Source organism: Sus scrofa, chromosome 9 (genome assembly GCF_054392235.1).
Source record: "Sus scrofa isolate SSC_HxYL_T2T_F1_AM1 chromosome 9, Sscrofa_HxYL_maternal_Yorkshire_Landrace_v2.0, whole genome shotgun sequence".
In the NCBI taxonomy this organism is placed as follows: domain Eukaryota; kingdom Metazoa; phylum Chordata; class Mammalia; order Artiodactyla; family Suidae; genus Sus; species Sus scrofa.
Genome location: NC_139391.1, coordinates 38,252,826 through 38,269,308, shown reverse-complemented (window position 1 = coordinate 38,269,308; position 16,483 = coordinate 38,252,826). Strand labels below are relative to the sequence as shown.

Sequence of the window (16,483 nt, the reverse complement as noted above, 5' to 3'; positions counted from 1 at the left end):
TAAAAAAGATCCTAGGCACAGTGTAGGGTACTCTTATAAATATTTTGTATTATCAATTAATCCTTAAGACATTCTATGCTCTCACTAGCATTTTTTTCTGTTTTATAAAGAGCAGAGACACAGAAAGCAAAAAAGAAATAAAGAAGAAAGAGTTAACTCTTGCCGAACATGCAAAAGGGAGATACAGTATTTTGAAAGCACTGAGGAATAAATAAATAATTGTGTCCAAAGATGGGGGATTAGAAAATGGTTGTTTTTTTAATTTGGAACCCAAGTAAAAATTCTGTAAAGTATAACTATAGGAATAAAAACTAGCAGTGTATTTATCAAAATATTTAAAGGAGTTATTTATGTGGTAAGGAGATCCCGGTGGCTTTATTTTTCTCTTTGCTTTTCCTTTTTTTCTTTTTTGCTTTTTAGGGCTGCACCCGAGGCAAAAGGAGGTTCCCGGGCTGGGGGTGTAATCGAAGTTAGAGCTGCCAGCCTATGCCACAGGCACAGCAATGCCAGATCTGAGCCACCTCTGTGACCTGCACCACAGTTCACGGCAACGCCAGATCCTTAACCCACTGAGTGAGGCCAGGGATCGAACCTGAAACGTTATGGTTCCTAGTTGGATTCGTTTCCGCTGTGCCTCTTTGCTTTTTCTTAATCAACTTGCACTACTTTAATATCTTAAAATATAAGTAGAAAAGAGTCAGAATTAAAATCAGATATTAATGCTCATCTAAAAAACTCAAAAAATTTTAATAGTGCATTCAAACATGGAACGGAATCAGCTTTTTCACTCTTTGCTGATGAGTGTACATATCAAGACAGTTTTTTGGGAAAGCTTTTTGGTCATCAAAGATCTTAAAGCTTATTCTCTTTGATCCTTAGTTCTAGGAATCCATCCTAAGAACACAGATAGAGGAAAAATTTTTTACTGGATGTTTACCTAAAACATGATTAATATTAAAACATGAGGGGAATTTCTAACTGAAATAGGAGAATGATTAAGTAAAATGATATGTTCTTAGGAAGAAAGAAAACATTTGAAATATTTTTAATGTTATGAGAAAAATCCTTAGTGTATGTTAGATGGGGGTAAGAAGGTGGGGTACCAAGCTCCATAAACAGTGTAATTCCAGTTATACAAGAAAAAGATGTACCCTTTTAGAACCAAACTCCCAAGAAAGATGATTCCATTATATTGTTTCAAACCGACAATAACCGATCTATTTCTTAACATGTATAAGGCTACAGAGACCTTAATATTTGGCACCTAGCCTACGCTGGGACACTTATTCTCCCATTGTTAACTGTGAGACCTCCAGCAAGTTATTTAACCATACTGTAGTTTGGTTTCTTCCTCAAAAAAAAGAAGTATTAAAATACTTCTTCATGGGAGTGCAGTAAATATTAGACACCTTAATATATGTAGGGCATTTAGAACAGTGCTTGCCATGGTAAGTGTTACCTATTATCAGTCTTCAACTACAATGGAGTAAACCAAGTGAGATCTAAGCTGAGGCCTGAACAATGAGGTCTGAGCCAGGCAAAAGGTGAGGAGGACAGGGGAAAAATGTTCCAGGCAAGCAGGAAGATCTTGGGATTTTCTACTTATTCCTTTTAGAGATCTGATAATTTATCTTAAAGGCAGAATGCTTTGAAGGTTCACATATCTGCTTATGGGCTTTACTTTAGGCGAGTTCACTGGGCATAAGAATTCCTGTCAGTGTTGTGATATAAAACCATGTATACTACACTTTAAGTGTGACTATTTTCTACTTTCATTTTTAAAAAGTAAAACAATTCTCTGTCACTGTATGGAAAAAAAGAAAGAGAGAAATCCACCATAATGTTAAGTTAGCTATCTCTGGGTTGTAACTGCTTTGAAAATTCTTTATCTTTCTCTGTATTTTCTAAGTTTTCCACAGTCAGTACAGTACATTACATTTCTATAGTTAGAGTTGCAAAAACAAACAAACCAACCAACCTACTCATAAAAACCTTTGAGATTTCTGCCAAAAAATGATCCTTTGGGGGCACTTTACTGCTGTTTAAACAACTGCCATGTCAGACTGAAACTCTCTTTGGATTTGTTTTCTTATGGACCTAAGCGACCTGCTGAAAAGACATGGTCCTTGCCTTCAATCTGTCTGGCTGGTCAGTACTCCAGTGCCGCATCACTTTAGAGAAAAGGCTAATATACTTCTCTTGTCTTCCATACCCATATTTCTGCATCTCTTTATTTTCAAACTGTGTGTATCAACATAGGAATACACACACAACGAAACACTTTTTTAGAGAACAAACTAAAAATAGTATCACAGGGAGGCAGAACTCCCAGGGCATGAGTTTTAAAATCAAACTCAGGGGTTCAAATGCCCTCCGGCAACTTATTAAATGTGTGACTTTGGCCAAGCTATTTTAAGTTTCTTCGTCTCAGTTTCCTCATCTACAGAATGAAGAGAATAAAGGCAAAACATTAGCATGATGCTGGCACATCAGTGCACAATACACAATGGCTATGATTTAATATCAGCTATACAAACCAAAGCAAAGAGTTGATATTTCCACATCACAGACCTGAAAGTTATCTTTATGCCATCAGATCCAAAATGCAGTGTGCCTGCCAGTGTGCACTTTTCATATGCTATCTCATTTAATCGGCTTAAAAATTCTATAAAGTTATTTTTTTCCAAGGCATTGGAAATACATTCTGGGATGAATTTTTTTTTTTTAAAGCATGCTCTCACTTGTTCATCATTTCCCTGAACTATGAGTAGTGAAACAGCAGCAATGATTGCATTTTTTTGGTGACTCTTGTAGGTGCATGAGACATTTAGCACTTAAAATACAAGAGTTTTTAGAACATGTGGTGTATTTGAACCTCAGAATCTTATTGAAATCTTGATTTCATTTGTTTTCGTTACTCACTGACCATCTTACTTAATATTTCTCTTTCCAATAAACACTGGACCCTGAAATCTTTGCCACCTTCATCATTCCCATCATACGGGAATGTTCCAGACACGGTGAACCATGACCCTCGCCCTTAAGGCCTAGTATGCCACATCCCCCAGTGCCTGAATTTCCTACTTTTTTTTTTTTTTTTTTGGTCTTTTTAGGGCTTCACCTGAGGCATATGGAGGTTCCCAGGCTAGGGGGTCTAATCGGAGCTGTCGCCGCTGGCCTATGCCACAGCCACAGCAATGCTGGACCTGAGCCGCATCTGTGACCTACACCACAGCTCACAGCAAAGTCGGATCCTTAACCTGCTGAGCAAGGCCAGGGATCGAACCCTCGGCCTCATGGATACTAGTCAGATTCCTTTCGGCTGAGCCACAATGGGAACACCTGAATTTCCTACTTCCTTACTTATGGCACTCAGTACATTGCATCTAGCTTTGTGTGTTTTCTCTGTTCATAATCTCTCTTCTTGTAGAGGTCAGGTTCCTTACACTGCACCTAGACTGATATTAATTAATTATCTGCTGGGGGAATAGAAACTTACCAGTCTCATGTGAGTAATAACTTCAGAATGATTTATGACCCTAATTCTAATTCTAACACTGAAAGGATTTTTTTTTTTTTTAAAAAAAAACCCTCCTACTTAATATCTTATGTTTGCTTCTTTGAAATGGCTATCAAATAAGAATGAGACTAGATTTTTTTTTGAATGTATGTACAAAAACAATGGAAAGCACTAAAAGGGTATAAAATGATATTAAAAAGGTATGATGGCAACACTTTTACATGTGTTATAGTAATTGATGTGGAAACCATTTTGGTCCGCTAGAATGAAGACAAATTAACTCAGTTGCAGAGTGAGAAAAAAATTTTAAAAAACCCCGTTATTTCCACTGAATGTGTGGGGTCCAACTTGACAGACGTAATCCATGAAAATATAGCTCTAGAGAAGCTAGTAATATAAAATAGGATATTTTTATTAGTCTAGTAATTAGAATAAAAATGTAAAAAGGAAGTGACTAATAAAAACTTCCACGAGCATGCAAACATTCTAAGTTTCTTTTTCCTATCCTTTAATATTTTCCAATATAATAAACTAATTTCATTAGACTTTCATTATTAAATGCAGGTTAAAAAAATCAGTGGCCTCTTTTTTTCTTGCTGTTTTGCTTGTTCAGTTTACTTTTCTTACAGTGTTTAAGTGCTTGTGTGATGACCAGATGCTAGAGGTAGAACTGTAACTTACTTTGAAAGCAAAACCCATTCTTAAACCAAGTACAAATACTCAAACATTTCAAATTACAGATACACAGTCAGGAATACCTGTCTGGCTCAGCAGTAACAAGCAGACTAGGATCCATGAGGATGCAGGTTTGACTTTCTGGCTTGCCTCAGTGTGTTAAGGACCCCTCTGCTGCTGTGAGTTATGGTGTAGGTTCCAGACCCAGCTAGGATCTGGTGTTACTGTGGCTGTGGCTTAGGCTGGCAGCTGTAGCTCCAATTGGACCCTTAGCCTGGGAAATTCCGTATGTCAAGTGGGGCCCTAAAAATTAATAAATAAATAAATAAATATATATATATATACATATATATATATATATATATACACACAATTACTAGACCACTATGATTTTTAAAGTACCTTCAAGCAGACAGGCTAAGGTAACTTAAAATCAAAATGTCAAATAGGAAGAAAACAGGTGAATAAGAGAGGCTAGTCTGAAACAGGCATCTCCCTGAGGTTATTACAGAAGCCGATTTTGCAAATTTTGGTGAGACTATCCTTATATTCAAACACCAGATAATACCAAAATTGAGAAATTGCTACTAAAGTTAATTGTATATGTAAGTGATTAAATCAATGGAAGTCATACCCGCATACCCTAAATATATTAAGACATTTAAACATATAACACGCTTTATTCCTAACTTCTTGTGGTCTCGGAAAGTCCTAAAACTTAAGAGGCATAGCCACCGCTCTCCGTTTATAATATGCATTAAAAAAACTAAATGAGGAAATAAGCTAAGAAATGATGAACTTCCCCAAATTTCTAAATATACTGAGTCCCAGGTATCTCTGCAACTATTCTAAGATGGTTAAAAAAAAAAAAAAATCAATAAGCACCTCACGGACCTGGGGCTATTCCAACACAGTCTTGCAACCAATAGGAAAACTTTCCCTAAACCTGGATTAGTATTTCACCTCTTTATCACAAAACACAGAGCACAAACCGTGATAGTTAACGGTTACCCAAACGGCAAGAAACCTGGTTAGGGTAGTCAGTACTTGGAAGCTTAAGCGGGTTTTTAAGGACTTGAAGGGGCGAAGGATTAGACAGTTTAGGGAAGAAAGGCGGAATTCATTTCTCCAAGTTATATCTGTAATATCTCTTTGTGGGGAGTTAAACATGGGAACCAGTGACGCTAAGAAGAACGCAGGGTGGAAATGGGAATTCGGCTGGAAACCGAGTGGGTGCAGGAGGGGCGCGGAGGGCAGAGGGCTTTCCTCCGACCGTGCCGGCCAGGGGCCGCGACGGTTTGGCTAGAGGGAGGGATCATCAGAGCTAATGGCTGGGGCTGGATCCGAGATGTCGGATGCTGCCTCACCCACAAGCGCGCGAGGTCTGAGCCGCAGGAGCCGGGCTGTGGGTCCGTTTCCATCCGGGGCGCCCGGGCCGCCTCCATGTTCCGCCCCGGGGCGGCGGGGACTGGACCGGAGCCTAGGCCGCGGGGTCGGGGGGACCGGCCTCACCTCGCCCGAGACCCCGGTGCGGCCGGCTCTGCCTCCGGGGAGGATGCGCTGGGCTTTCCGCTCGGCCCCGCCGGAGCCTCGGGGGCCTCGGGGACTCAGCGACTCGACCTCCGGCCCGACCCGCCTGGGCCTGGAGATCACCCGGCGCGGCCGCCCGGGCCCCGGCCCCTCCGCCAGGCGCTCTGGCACGGCCTCCCTGCCCGCGGCCCTTCCCCCGCCCGGTTCCCTTAGGGCCACTGCGGCCGCGGTCCGTCCCTCCACCCACTTCCCGAGGGACAAACCTGGGGGCCGCTACCCGGCATGGCCGACCCAGCGAGCGAGCGGCGAGCCGGCGGCGGGGCCCGCAGCTACAGTGGCCACCTCGGCCCTCCCCTCCCGGCGCCCCCTCGCCGGCCGCAGCCCTGCGCCCCCTCCCCGGCTGGCACCACTCGCACCCCCACGAGCGCGCACCCCGGTCTGTTGCTCAACCTACTTGCAGTCTCTTCTCAGCAGCCATCACCACATGCCCTGGAAGCGGGGCCGCCCGGGGACCCTTCGGCTCTCGCCCTCAGCCCCCGGCCGCCGCGGCCGCCGCTAGGGCGCGGGGCGAGCGGGAGGCTCCCCCATGCCGCCCGCCCGGCCGCCGGCCACACGCCGGGGCCCCGGCTCGGCCCGCCGCCCGCGCCGATGCTCCGCGGGGACAGCGAGCCCGGCTCTCCAGCTGCCGCCTCGCCCCTCGCCCTCCCGCCCGCCCGCCCGCCCGCCGGCAGCCGCAGCCGCAGCCGCAGCCGCTGCGCCGCTTCCTCCTCCCCTTCCCTCTTTTCCTTCTCCTCCTCCGTCCGGAGCCGCGGTTGGCAAACCAGCACCTGCTGCTGGAGATCACCGAGAACTGAAACAGGAAACCCCGAGCCCAGGGGAAAACCCGGGAGGCGTGGAGAGGGGTGAGGGGAGCTGCTGGAACCTGTCGGGCTCCAAGAGGCCTCTGGAGCCGCGCGAGGTTCCCCTTGCGCCCAGCCAGGGGGTCCCGACCTCCCCGCCCCGTTCCCCCAGCCCAGGCCGCGCGGGCGCTCTCGGCTCGTCTACGCCTTCTCCACCCAGCTATAACACGGATCATCCCCGTGCAGCCAAGGGAATCAAGCGGCTGCCTTCCTTTCCCGTGGTTGTTTGCTTATTATCAATATTCCGTAATGAGGAAAAACCACACCCGGCATTGGCAAGACCAATGAGGGATTTTAAACAAATGAAGCTGTTGCGAATTCACCCAGGGGAAGGCCTTCTTTCAGCAAGGAAATTAGCCTTGTTGGAAATGGCAACATGTCAAAATCGAGGTGAAAGCCAGGATGAATCCAGATCCCATTTGGGAGGTTGGGAGGAGACACCTCTCTGCACAGAAGTGGGCTCCATAGTCGCATGTTCGAACAGCACTGGGAGCAGCGGACCTTTCTACTTCTGTGAATTGTCCAACACCCAGCACAATCTAGGTCAACGTTTCAGAAAGATTCAAATCATCTCATTCACCAGCCTGTGGAATTGTCAGCAGGCGCCTCACTTCTAGCTTCGGGCAGGATGCATCTGCTTTTGGAGTGAGAAAGAAAGGAACATCCCTGGATTGTGCCCCTACCATGTGCCACAGACCAGCTGCTAGAAGTGCATTATCTCATGTAAGTGTCACCAGGGCCAGTGAGCTAGGTGTTATAATTCTCTCTATCCTATAGAAAATTGAGATTAGAAAATTTTCTCAAAAGTACATACCTTGAATATGAAGGATCTAGGTCTGCCTGCATCCAAAGCACATATTTGTTTCACTGGACCAAAGTTCACACCTTTGATCACACTTTCCACCTTTAATAAAATTGTTTCTTACCTGTCTAAATGGTTTTCAATGGGGCATACTTGGTGTAAGACTGGATCTGTTGAATCTGATTGGGCTGCATAATGGTAGTGATACTTTATGATGCTTACTGAGGCTCAAACTTTATAGTTTCTCTATTAAAAAACAAACAACCAAACCCTGATTTAATGGCTCGATTGAGCAGTACAAATGTCCCCATTTCTTTGACCAGCATCTGTTGCTTTTTAGCTATGGATGATGTGGTACCAGCTGAGAGCATCCTTCTGGCTGGTACCCTTGGCCCTCGGACACTGCGAGATGATAGGAGAACAATGCCTGAGCCTGCTTTTCCACTTCAGCAGCCAGTCTTCCGGCCCAGCAAATGAAATAGCAGGTGGGTAGGCTTCTTTGGGGGCATATGAGAACTCTCTGGTCTATATTTTTAGTATCACCTTAGGAACTTGGCACCTTGTTCCCTGCAGCCAGGTTGGTTTGACTTGGCAGGAAGGGAGGGATGCTTGGGAAAGCACTCCCTGTTCACTGAGCCAAACCCTCAGAAGTCTCTTGAGCAGTATTGGGGAGTGGCAGGAACTTAGAAAGAGGCTGGCTGGCTGACAACAATAAGTGACGGCATCTGTGGCATGATTTTACTGATGCCAGGAAGTTCCCCTACTCCACGATATGCCACCCACACAGTCTATCTTATTTCCCTCCATTGACTCAACTAAATTCCATTCAATATCGATTAAGCATGGTTATGGACCAAGGCACTATACTATGTACTTGGAGGTTAAGAGACATGAGTAAGTATAATTGCTAAGGCTTAGTGAATGCTTATCATGTTCCAGGCACTATTCTAGGCCACTTTGCCTAAATACTCTCATATAACACCCACAAACCCTGTGAGGGAATAACTATCACTGTTTCCATTTCACAGATGAGAAAACTGAGACCAAGTCTAAGGTCGGTAAATAACAGTGTGAGGATTAAAACGTACAGTCTAACTGTAGAATCAGGATTCATTATGTGAATGATTCAGCAACTGCCCTAATTATCTTACTATGTAGTTGGGAGATAAAGACATATGAAAGTTGAAAGATGACTAAAAAAGACAAGAGAATTTTTGTGTCAGATATGTGTTCTGGGTAATACATTCAATGAAGGGCTCGGAGGATGAGGAATCACTTTAGGTTGGAGTCGGAAAGAATTCATACAGATGATTCTGGGCTCCATAGGGGTAGATTTAAGCTGGAAAATGAAGATGGATCATATTCTGACCAGCAGAGAGGATAAAGAAGGGCATGTGAGTAGAACAAGAAGCCTAGAAAAATAGAATGCCAGGGACATTTGGAAAGTAGAGATAAAAACAGCGGGAGAGGAAAAGGGGGGTCAAATTGCAAGGAGATTTGCAAATGAGAGCCGGAGAAAGAGAGCCAGAAACAGAGACAGACAGACAGACCTAGACAGAGAGGGTTTGAGTTCGCTGTAGCCTGTCTACAGTGGGGAACGCGTGAAGGGTTTTGACGAGAAGGTAACATGGAGAACACTCCTGATTTACCAACATCGCTCTTGTATTGGTTATTGGCTGGTTTGGGAAGGGAAAGGACTGAGGTAGAGAAACAGTGTGTAGGCCAATATGGGTGAATGGACGTGGCATAAGGAAGAAATCGTGAGGAAGGAAAAGAAGGGACCAGTTAGTGAGACATCGTGACTTAAAAATCTCTGAGGCTTTGTCAATGATTGGATGTACTGGATGGAGAAGAACTTAAGAAAAGGGAGAAGTTCCAGATGACTTAGGGGGCGTGAATGCGAAACCTGTAATATCACTGACTGGTAAAAAAGGGAAGTCTCGGGGTAGAGGAACTACTTTTTTTGAGCAAACGTTTAGAATGGTTTGGTTTTAGGCATGTATTTGTGGTAACAGTGGGGATATGCCTGTGGATATATTTCATAGTATTATCTAGAAAAGGCAAAGAGGTGGGTAAATGAGGTTTTTATCTGCTATTGAGAAAGAAGGTATGAACGTTTAAAATGGTCACATGTGATAACAATAACCAAGCATGGTTTTCTTCTAAAATACAACCAGAGTTGACAAAATTTCTAACAAAAATAAGTTTCTATGGCTCTGAGATAGATGACCATTAGGGAATTCCTCTTTTCTTTACTCCAAGTATGCTTAAAAGGAAAAGAGAACATAGAGGAAAGAAATGTCATGGGTTCAGAGAATGTCAGATTGATGAAAGAAAACTTGGCGATACTGAATCTGACCCCATTTTTCAGTTTGCAAATGGTGAAACTGAGCATCAAATTCTGAGTGTCTGCTATCAAAGCTTCAAAACAGGCATTAGGCAAATATGGCCCGTTGGCTATGATCAGTTCTGGATAGCCCATTTGTATTATAGTTATGAAGTCAGGTCTGACTTGTGACTTTGAATTACACATAAAGAATTTGAGGGACTGTGGTTCCATAACAGGCAAAGCCTTGGGACAGGCTCACTAGTTAAAAGCAAATGCTCTGGAAAGAACAGGTTAGGGGAAGTGGGTGGTGGCGGGGCGGTGGGGGTGGGGTGGGGTGTGGAGGACAGAAAATGGTTGCCAGGCCAGCCTTTCTTTGTAAATTGTGGCTTCCAACTAGACTACCTCACACCTAGATTCACATTTGAACCTTAAAAGAAAATGTTTCAGATGCCTACCACATCCTACGTGACTGCCTCAGCCTAGATCTTCCTATTGCCCAGCCACCTTTTCTCAGACTTCTAGGAGCTTTAAAAGTGATGGCCCATAGGTCACATCGAGTTCACAGCTGGCACACACCCCTTGAAGCTGCTTCTAGTTCTGTCTGGAGCTTTACTGGTGGTGTCCTTAGGAGTTTTCTGATTGAAAAATGTGTAGACCCACTGGTTATTATTGCTCTTGTTCTGTATCTCTCGCCTTTACCATTTATGCCAAAACACTTACCTTAGTTGAAATGATCAATAGTCCCTTGGATGTACCTTCATCTCCAGCTCTTTGTCCAGCACCAGATTTCCCTCTAGTTGAAGAGCTTCACACACGTAGCCAGGACTACTGCGATTTTTCACTCAGTTTCTTTTATGTCTTCAGAGAAGCTCTGGTTAATTCCAAAAACCATGAAATGTAAAGTTTCCTTAAGAGTATTACCCTAAATGACCACTTCCTAAGCACATGATCGTATAAGACAGACGCGGATACTAAAACACACTGTTGCCCATGTAGTTCAGTGATTGGTTAGAGTTGCTTTTTAATTGTGAGTTTTTAGGGAAAGGAAACTAGAAGGCACGAGATATGTGCTATTGGCCAATCCTAGGGCTTCTTTCTTTTGATGAGTTACCACCGATTCCATACCAGCAGCGTGACTCTTGTTTTCAACCCTGTGGGAAGCCAGACAGCAAGGTTTTCAATATGCTTGTGTCATACAGTCATGTGCTGGTTCTACTTGAACCAGACAGTGTGGCTGTCCTAATTTCACCATATTTGATCAACATGGGAATTCTGAGAACAACACACACTATGTATCAAATAAAAAATGCTCCCAAGGTGGCATTTTTCCCTCTTGACAAGGAGCACACCTGTCATTGCCATTCACCCCGCCCAGAAGTTTCAAAATTTTTGTTTCATCATGGAATTTCAAGTATACCCCAAACATCCTCATCACCTCTGCAAGCATCTGTTGTTTTAAAAGGAAATTGGTAAATAGAATTACACATGTACAAAATGAGGTAGATGGAAAGAGAATTATGAAATTTTCAGCTTAGAGGCATCTTATGTTAAAAGGCTCTGTCATAAGACTATTCAAAAAATTAGAATCAACTTAAATGGATTCAAATCCATTTGAATGGATTCAAAAAATCAGAATCCATTAGTAGGAGACTATGCACATCAGTTTTAGTATTGCCCTATGTTAGAATGCCATTCACCTAATAGAGCGAAGCGGCTTTATATGTATGGAATAAATTTCAAGACCCATTGTTTATTGAAAAAGTAAGATGGAAACCATTGTATATAGTATGCTACCATTGTGTGAAAAACAAAGAATGCCTCTGTGTTTGCTTATAACCTCTCTGGGTTACACACAAGAAACTGTTAACAGTGTTGTCCTGGGCAGGGAAACTGGATGATTTGGAAGAAAATGTGGAAAGAGATTCACTTTTTACTCTATAGCCAATAATGGCTTTTGAATTTTAAATCAGGTACTCGCATTACCTCTTCAAAAACATTTTTAAAGTCTGTATTTATTGGTGACCTGTACACTTGTCCATGCTTTTCTATCTGAGTCTATATGTAAGCAGAGATTTTTTTTTTTTTTCCAAATAGTTGACAAGGAAGAGAAAGAGAAGAGGAAGTTGAGGGTGTCCTATGAGTTGTATGTGTGGAGTCTGGGGCTTCCCAGGCAAGGGGAAGATTCCTGTGATCATGTGGAAGGGGAGATCCCATAATTGCTAAAGGACTCCCAGCCAGCATTGGTAGGACCGGTCACTATCTTTTTTTTCTTTTTTAAACAATGTAATTTTCAAAAGACCCAAGCTCAGATTCTATAAAGATGTTTGATGGGAACTGCTTTAACTGAGGGAAACATTCAGGGACATTCTCATCAGCAAATGCAGAAGAAATTCATAGAAACTGAAGGCATCACAAGTCAGCAGGAGGCCTGGGGAAGATGGAGCATGCCTTCATTCATGATACTCATCATCTAGAATTGTATTTGCTTATTTATTTTACCATATCCCCACATCAGGACGTAAGCTTCACAAAAGCAGGAACTCTGTCTGTCTTGTTCTCTGTAGCATCCTCAGTTCTCCTGGGCCTGGCGTATGGAGGGCACTTGGGTTGGTTTCAGACTACTGGAACTGGGGACCATAACACCCAGTGACTCTTCAGCTTGTGGCTACTTTTGTCAGAAGGTAGTAAAGACATGGCCAGGGGAACCAAGTTTTAGGGCTTCAGGGTCTGAAAGAGTGGGCGAAACGCATTTCAAGTCTTAAAGCAGCTGGGGAATTAGGAAAATAGTTAAGCATGGAAGAAAAATCTAAGGAGACAACTATTGAAGTAGCAGAACAAAGTAGGAACTTGGCTTAAAAAATAAAGAAAGATGGAGTTCCCATCGTGGCTCAGTGGAAACAAATCCGACTAGGGCTCAATCCCTGGCTTTGCTCAGTGGGTTAAGGATCCGGCATTGCCGTGAGCTGTGGTGTAGGTTGCAGACGCAGGGCTTGAATCTGGCATTGCTATGCCTGTTGTGTAGGCCGGTGGCTGTAGCTCCAATTTGACCCCTAGCATGGGAACCTCCATATGCTGCGGGTGCTGCTATAAAAAGCAAAATAAAATAAAATAAAAATTAAAAAAATTTTAAAAAGAAAGGAAAAAAAAAGAAACTTATCCAATCAGCAAATAAATTAAAACAAAGCAATTTCCCCAGACAGCACAAGCATAAAATAGAAGAGACAGCTTCATGATTAGGGCTGCAGTTCACAGAAAGAGCAGGGCTATAAACAGCAGGTTTGCTGCAGAATCCCTGTACTGCTAAAGAGTTGGGTGGCTGGAGTGGGAAAGTCACCTTGATTTAGAATCTGCACTGGCTTCAGAGTCTAGGATTGGGGACTGGTGAGTGAGCCTAGATGCTGAGATCTAAGGGCTACAGGGGAAATTGGTGACCTAGGTGCTTCCAGGTACTCACTTCCAACCTTAGATAGAAATCAATGGCACATTTACACTGTCAGCTATTTTTGTTTGAACATGGACATTCCAGGGGATATTCAGCCAAAAGTATTTCAGGATATTTCGGGAATCAGAAATGAGGAGTCCAAGGCAGATGATCTAGGCTGAAGAGATGAATAGACTGGAGCTATGTGATGGCTTTTAACACTTATGGATATAGAGCAGACTTTTATCTATTTCTGTGTCTCATAGTCCTTCATTTTGGTCAAAATATTTACCAAATCTAAAATAATGTCAGTATTCCCCTGAAGTGTTTCTCTAGCTCTTAGTTATCATGTGACTTCCTCTGGTTTTTATTTGTTTTATGCTAGGTCTTCTGGGTCGTTTTTACAAGCAATTTATCTATCTATCTATCTATTTATTTAGTCTTTTTAGGGCTACACCAGTGGCATAAGGAAATTCTCAGGCTAGAGGTCAAATCAGAGCTGTAGCCACCGTACTACACCACAGCCACAGCAATGCAGGATCTGAGCAGCATCTGCAACCTGCACCACAGCTCATGGCAACGCCGGGTCCGTAACCCACTGAGCAAATCCAGGGATCAAACCCGTGTCCTCATGGATACTAGTCAGGTTTGTTACCACTGAGCCACAGTGGGAACTCCCCAAGCATTTATTTTAAAAAGCGAGCGTTATTTATCTTTGGCAGTGCCTGCTTTTTATTGGAGATCTTGCTAGAGAAATCAGTTACTTGGCACTTTATTACGGATAACTACAAGAGGAAGCTAAACGTTCGGTAAGCTTTGGCAAGGACAACTTGTTTACTAGAAGACACTATCCTGATGAAACGTATTATTGCTACTTTCTGTGTTTACTTTACTAAAATATGAGTTTGCAAGAACACTTAGTGTTGACAGGATTGGGTCTAGGCAATTGCTTATATTGTCTTTGCGGTCAATTCTTCATGTACAAAAGTAGGATCTGGCATTTTTTTTTTTTTAAATATGTGTCCCTGACCAATAGTGAAACTGAGACTCAAATACTTTAGCTGTATGGATCTTGAACAAGGATTAATGGAGGTGGATTTCACTGGCTTTAATATTTAGTACCTTGTAGCATTCTATTGTATTGTTTTAAATTATAACAAGAATACATGCTTATGGTAGAAAGTTTTTAAGACGCATAAAAACATGAGGTTTCAAAGATATAAATCATCTCTCATCCCATCACCCGGAGATAACCAACCATTCTTTATGATTTTTCTTTTTCTTCCATTATATATTTATATTCTGCTACCTTTCCTGAATTGTTTTTAAATTCCAGCACTGAAAGCAACAACAACAACAAAAAAAAAAAAGAAAAAAAATAAATAAATTCCAGCACTGAAGTAGAATCATGAAAGATACAGTGCCTAACTTAAAAAAAACAAAAACAAAAACAAATGTTTTCTCAGAAAGGTAAGATATATATTTGAAAGAAAATCTAGAGAAAACACTAAATTAAATATAAAGTGCCAAATTTGCCTGAGTCAGGGGCTCATTTAGTCGGCTGTGATCACTAGGATGCAGATCTCACAGTAATTCTTTGTCCCCCTTAGAGATTCATTCATTCAACAAATGTTTATCGGGCGCTTACTGTGTGCTGGGCTGGGCACTGTGGGGCTGTACCTACTCCCCAAGGCAGACTTGGAGAGTCTCTAAGCTGAAGGCAGTTGCTGCTGCCTTAGGTCTGTCCTGTTCCCTGCCAATCCCTTGTCTTCTAGTTCCTACACACTCTCCACCAGCCACACTGGCTTTCTTGCTTCTTCTGCTCTTCTCTCTCTCAGGAACACTCTTCAAATAGCCACAGGCTCACTCTTTGATGTCCTTCAGATTTCTCCTCAAAAGTATTCTTATTAGAGAAGCCATTCCTTAACACTCTATCTAGAATATCATATGCATCCTCCCGTCATGGAGAGTCTGGTCACTATCCATACCCTGACCTGGCCAATTTTTTTTTTTTTTTTTTTTTTTGCTATTTCTTGGGCCGCTCCGCGGCATATGGAGATTCCCAGGCTAGGGGTCCAATCGGAGCTGTAGCCACTGGCCTACACCAGAGCCACAGCAACGTGGGATCCGAGCCGTGTCTGCAACCTACACCACAGCTCACGGCAACGCCGGATCGTTAACCCACTGAGCAAGGGCAGGGACCAAACCCGCAACCTCATGGTTCCTAGTCGGATTCGTTAACCACTGCGCCACGTCGGGAACTCCGTGGCCAATTTTTAAATTGCTCATAGTATATCACACACACACACACACACACACACACACACACACACACACACATTTATGCATCTCCAGACAGGATGCATATAAATGGAACTTTATTTATCTGAAGACGAGAATGTAAGAAAGGTTTTTTTTTTTTTTAATATAAGATAAAAGGAGAACAGACAGGTATCACTATTGAGATACTGCACAGGGAACCTAGACAGACAGTAGCTAGGTTATGAGGCTTCAGAAGTCTCATATGGGCACAATAATGAGACAACATAATTAGAGGACTCTTAGCTATCCAGATATCTGTTACTCATTATAATTAGCCAGAAGCAAATAATCTAATCAAGTTGTGATTTATATCATGGATTGTTTTCCTTCAGCTTCTGTAGTACAATTTCTCTCCCAATTCCCCTTTACCTACCCTGATCATCTCTTCCAGATATTTCTTCTTCTGTCTACTCCTGCAAGGACTCCTGTCTGACTTGGTTTTCTCACCCATTCCTCTGGCATTAAGTACTGCCTATATTTTGATGTTTGTTCAATCTCTGTAGCTTATAGTACCTGGCACTTAGTAGGTGCACAATAAAATCACTTTTTATTTATTCAAAATGAATAAATGGCCTTTTAAAATAAAGTTCTTACAGTGGTATTAGCTATTGTTGTAGGCGCTGGAAAGTTTTCCTTTTCCAGTAGAGCTTATATTACTTACCCACTGTATAATGAAACAAATACATGAAACCTACAAATAAGCAAAGGAATACAATAATTTCACATAACAGCAAGTATTCTTTTTTTTTCTCTTAAGATATTTATGTTTTACTATACTTAGCATATTTCATATCATTTTATTTCAATTCTTCATACTTTGAATAATGGAATCTTGTTACTTGATCACTTTAATTAAGAGCTGTATAGATGGAACAAGCACTGGTGTTTGCCATTATTCAAATTACTGTTGTCCCATAGAGCATTTCTGAATGTCCAAAAAAATTAATTCAACCTTTCTGAAACATTCAGGAATAGCTTAAGACTT

General features: G+C 42.5%; 2 protein-coding genes across 5 annotated transcripts in view; one reads left to right on the top strand and one right to left on the bottom strand.

Moving 5' to 3' along the window:
* ZC3H12C (zinc finger CCCH-type containing 12C) overlaps positions 1 to 10,765 on the bottom strand; it is an 88,350-nt gene extending 77,585 nt beyond the window's left edge. The window contains exon 1 of one of the 4 annotated variants that reach the window (XM_021102346.2): positions 10,476 to 10,765. Coding sequence is in view for 3 of the 4 variants with exons in the window: in XM_005667309.4 (XP_005667366.1) it covers positions 6,180 to 6,203 (24 nt within the window). In the remaining variant the exon portion in view is untranslated. Of the gene's footprint in view, positions 1 to 5,988; positions 6,558 to 10,475 lie in introns of those variants that run through there. The other 3 variants (XM_005667309.4, XM_084975962.1, XM_005667310.4) reach the window with 3 other exon arrangements.
* On the top strand, positions 6,312 to 7,891 carry LOC146399846 (uncharacterized). The gene is made up of 2 exons (XM_084975963.1): positions 6,312 to 7,347; positions 7,767 to 7,891. Exon 1 carries the CDS (start codon positions 6,312 to 6,314, stop codon positions 7,239 to 7,241), a length of 930 nt encoding a protein of 309 aa, XP_084832089.1. The 3' UTR covers positions 7,242 to 7,347; positions 7,767 to 7,891.
* Positions 10,766 to 16,483: the final 5,718 nt, after the last annotated feature.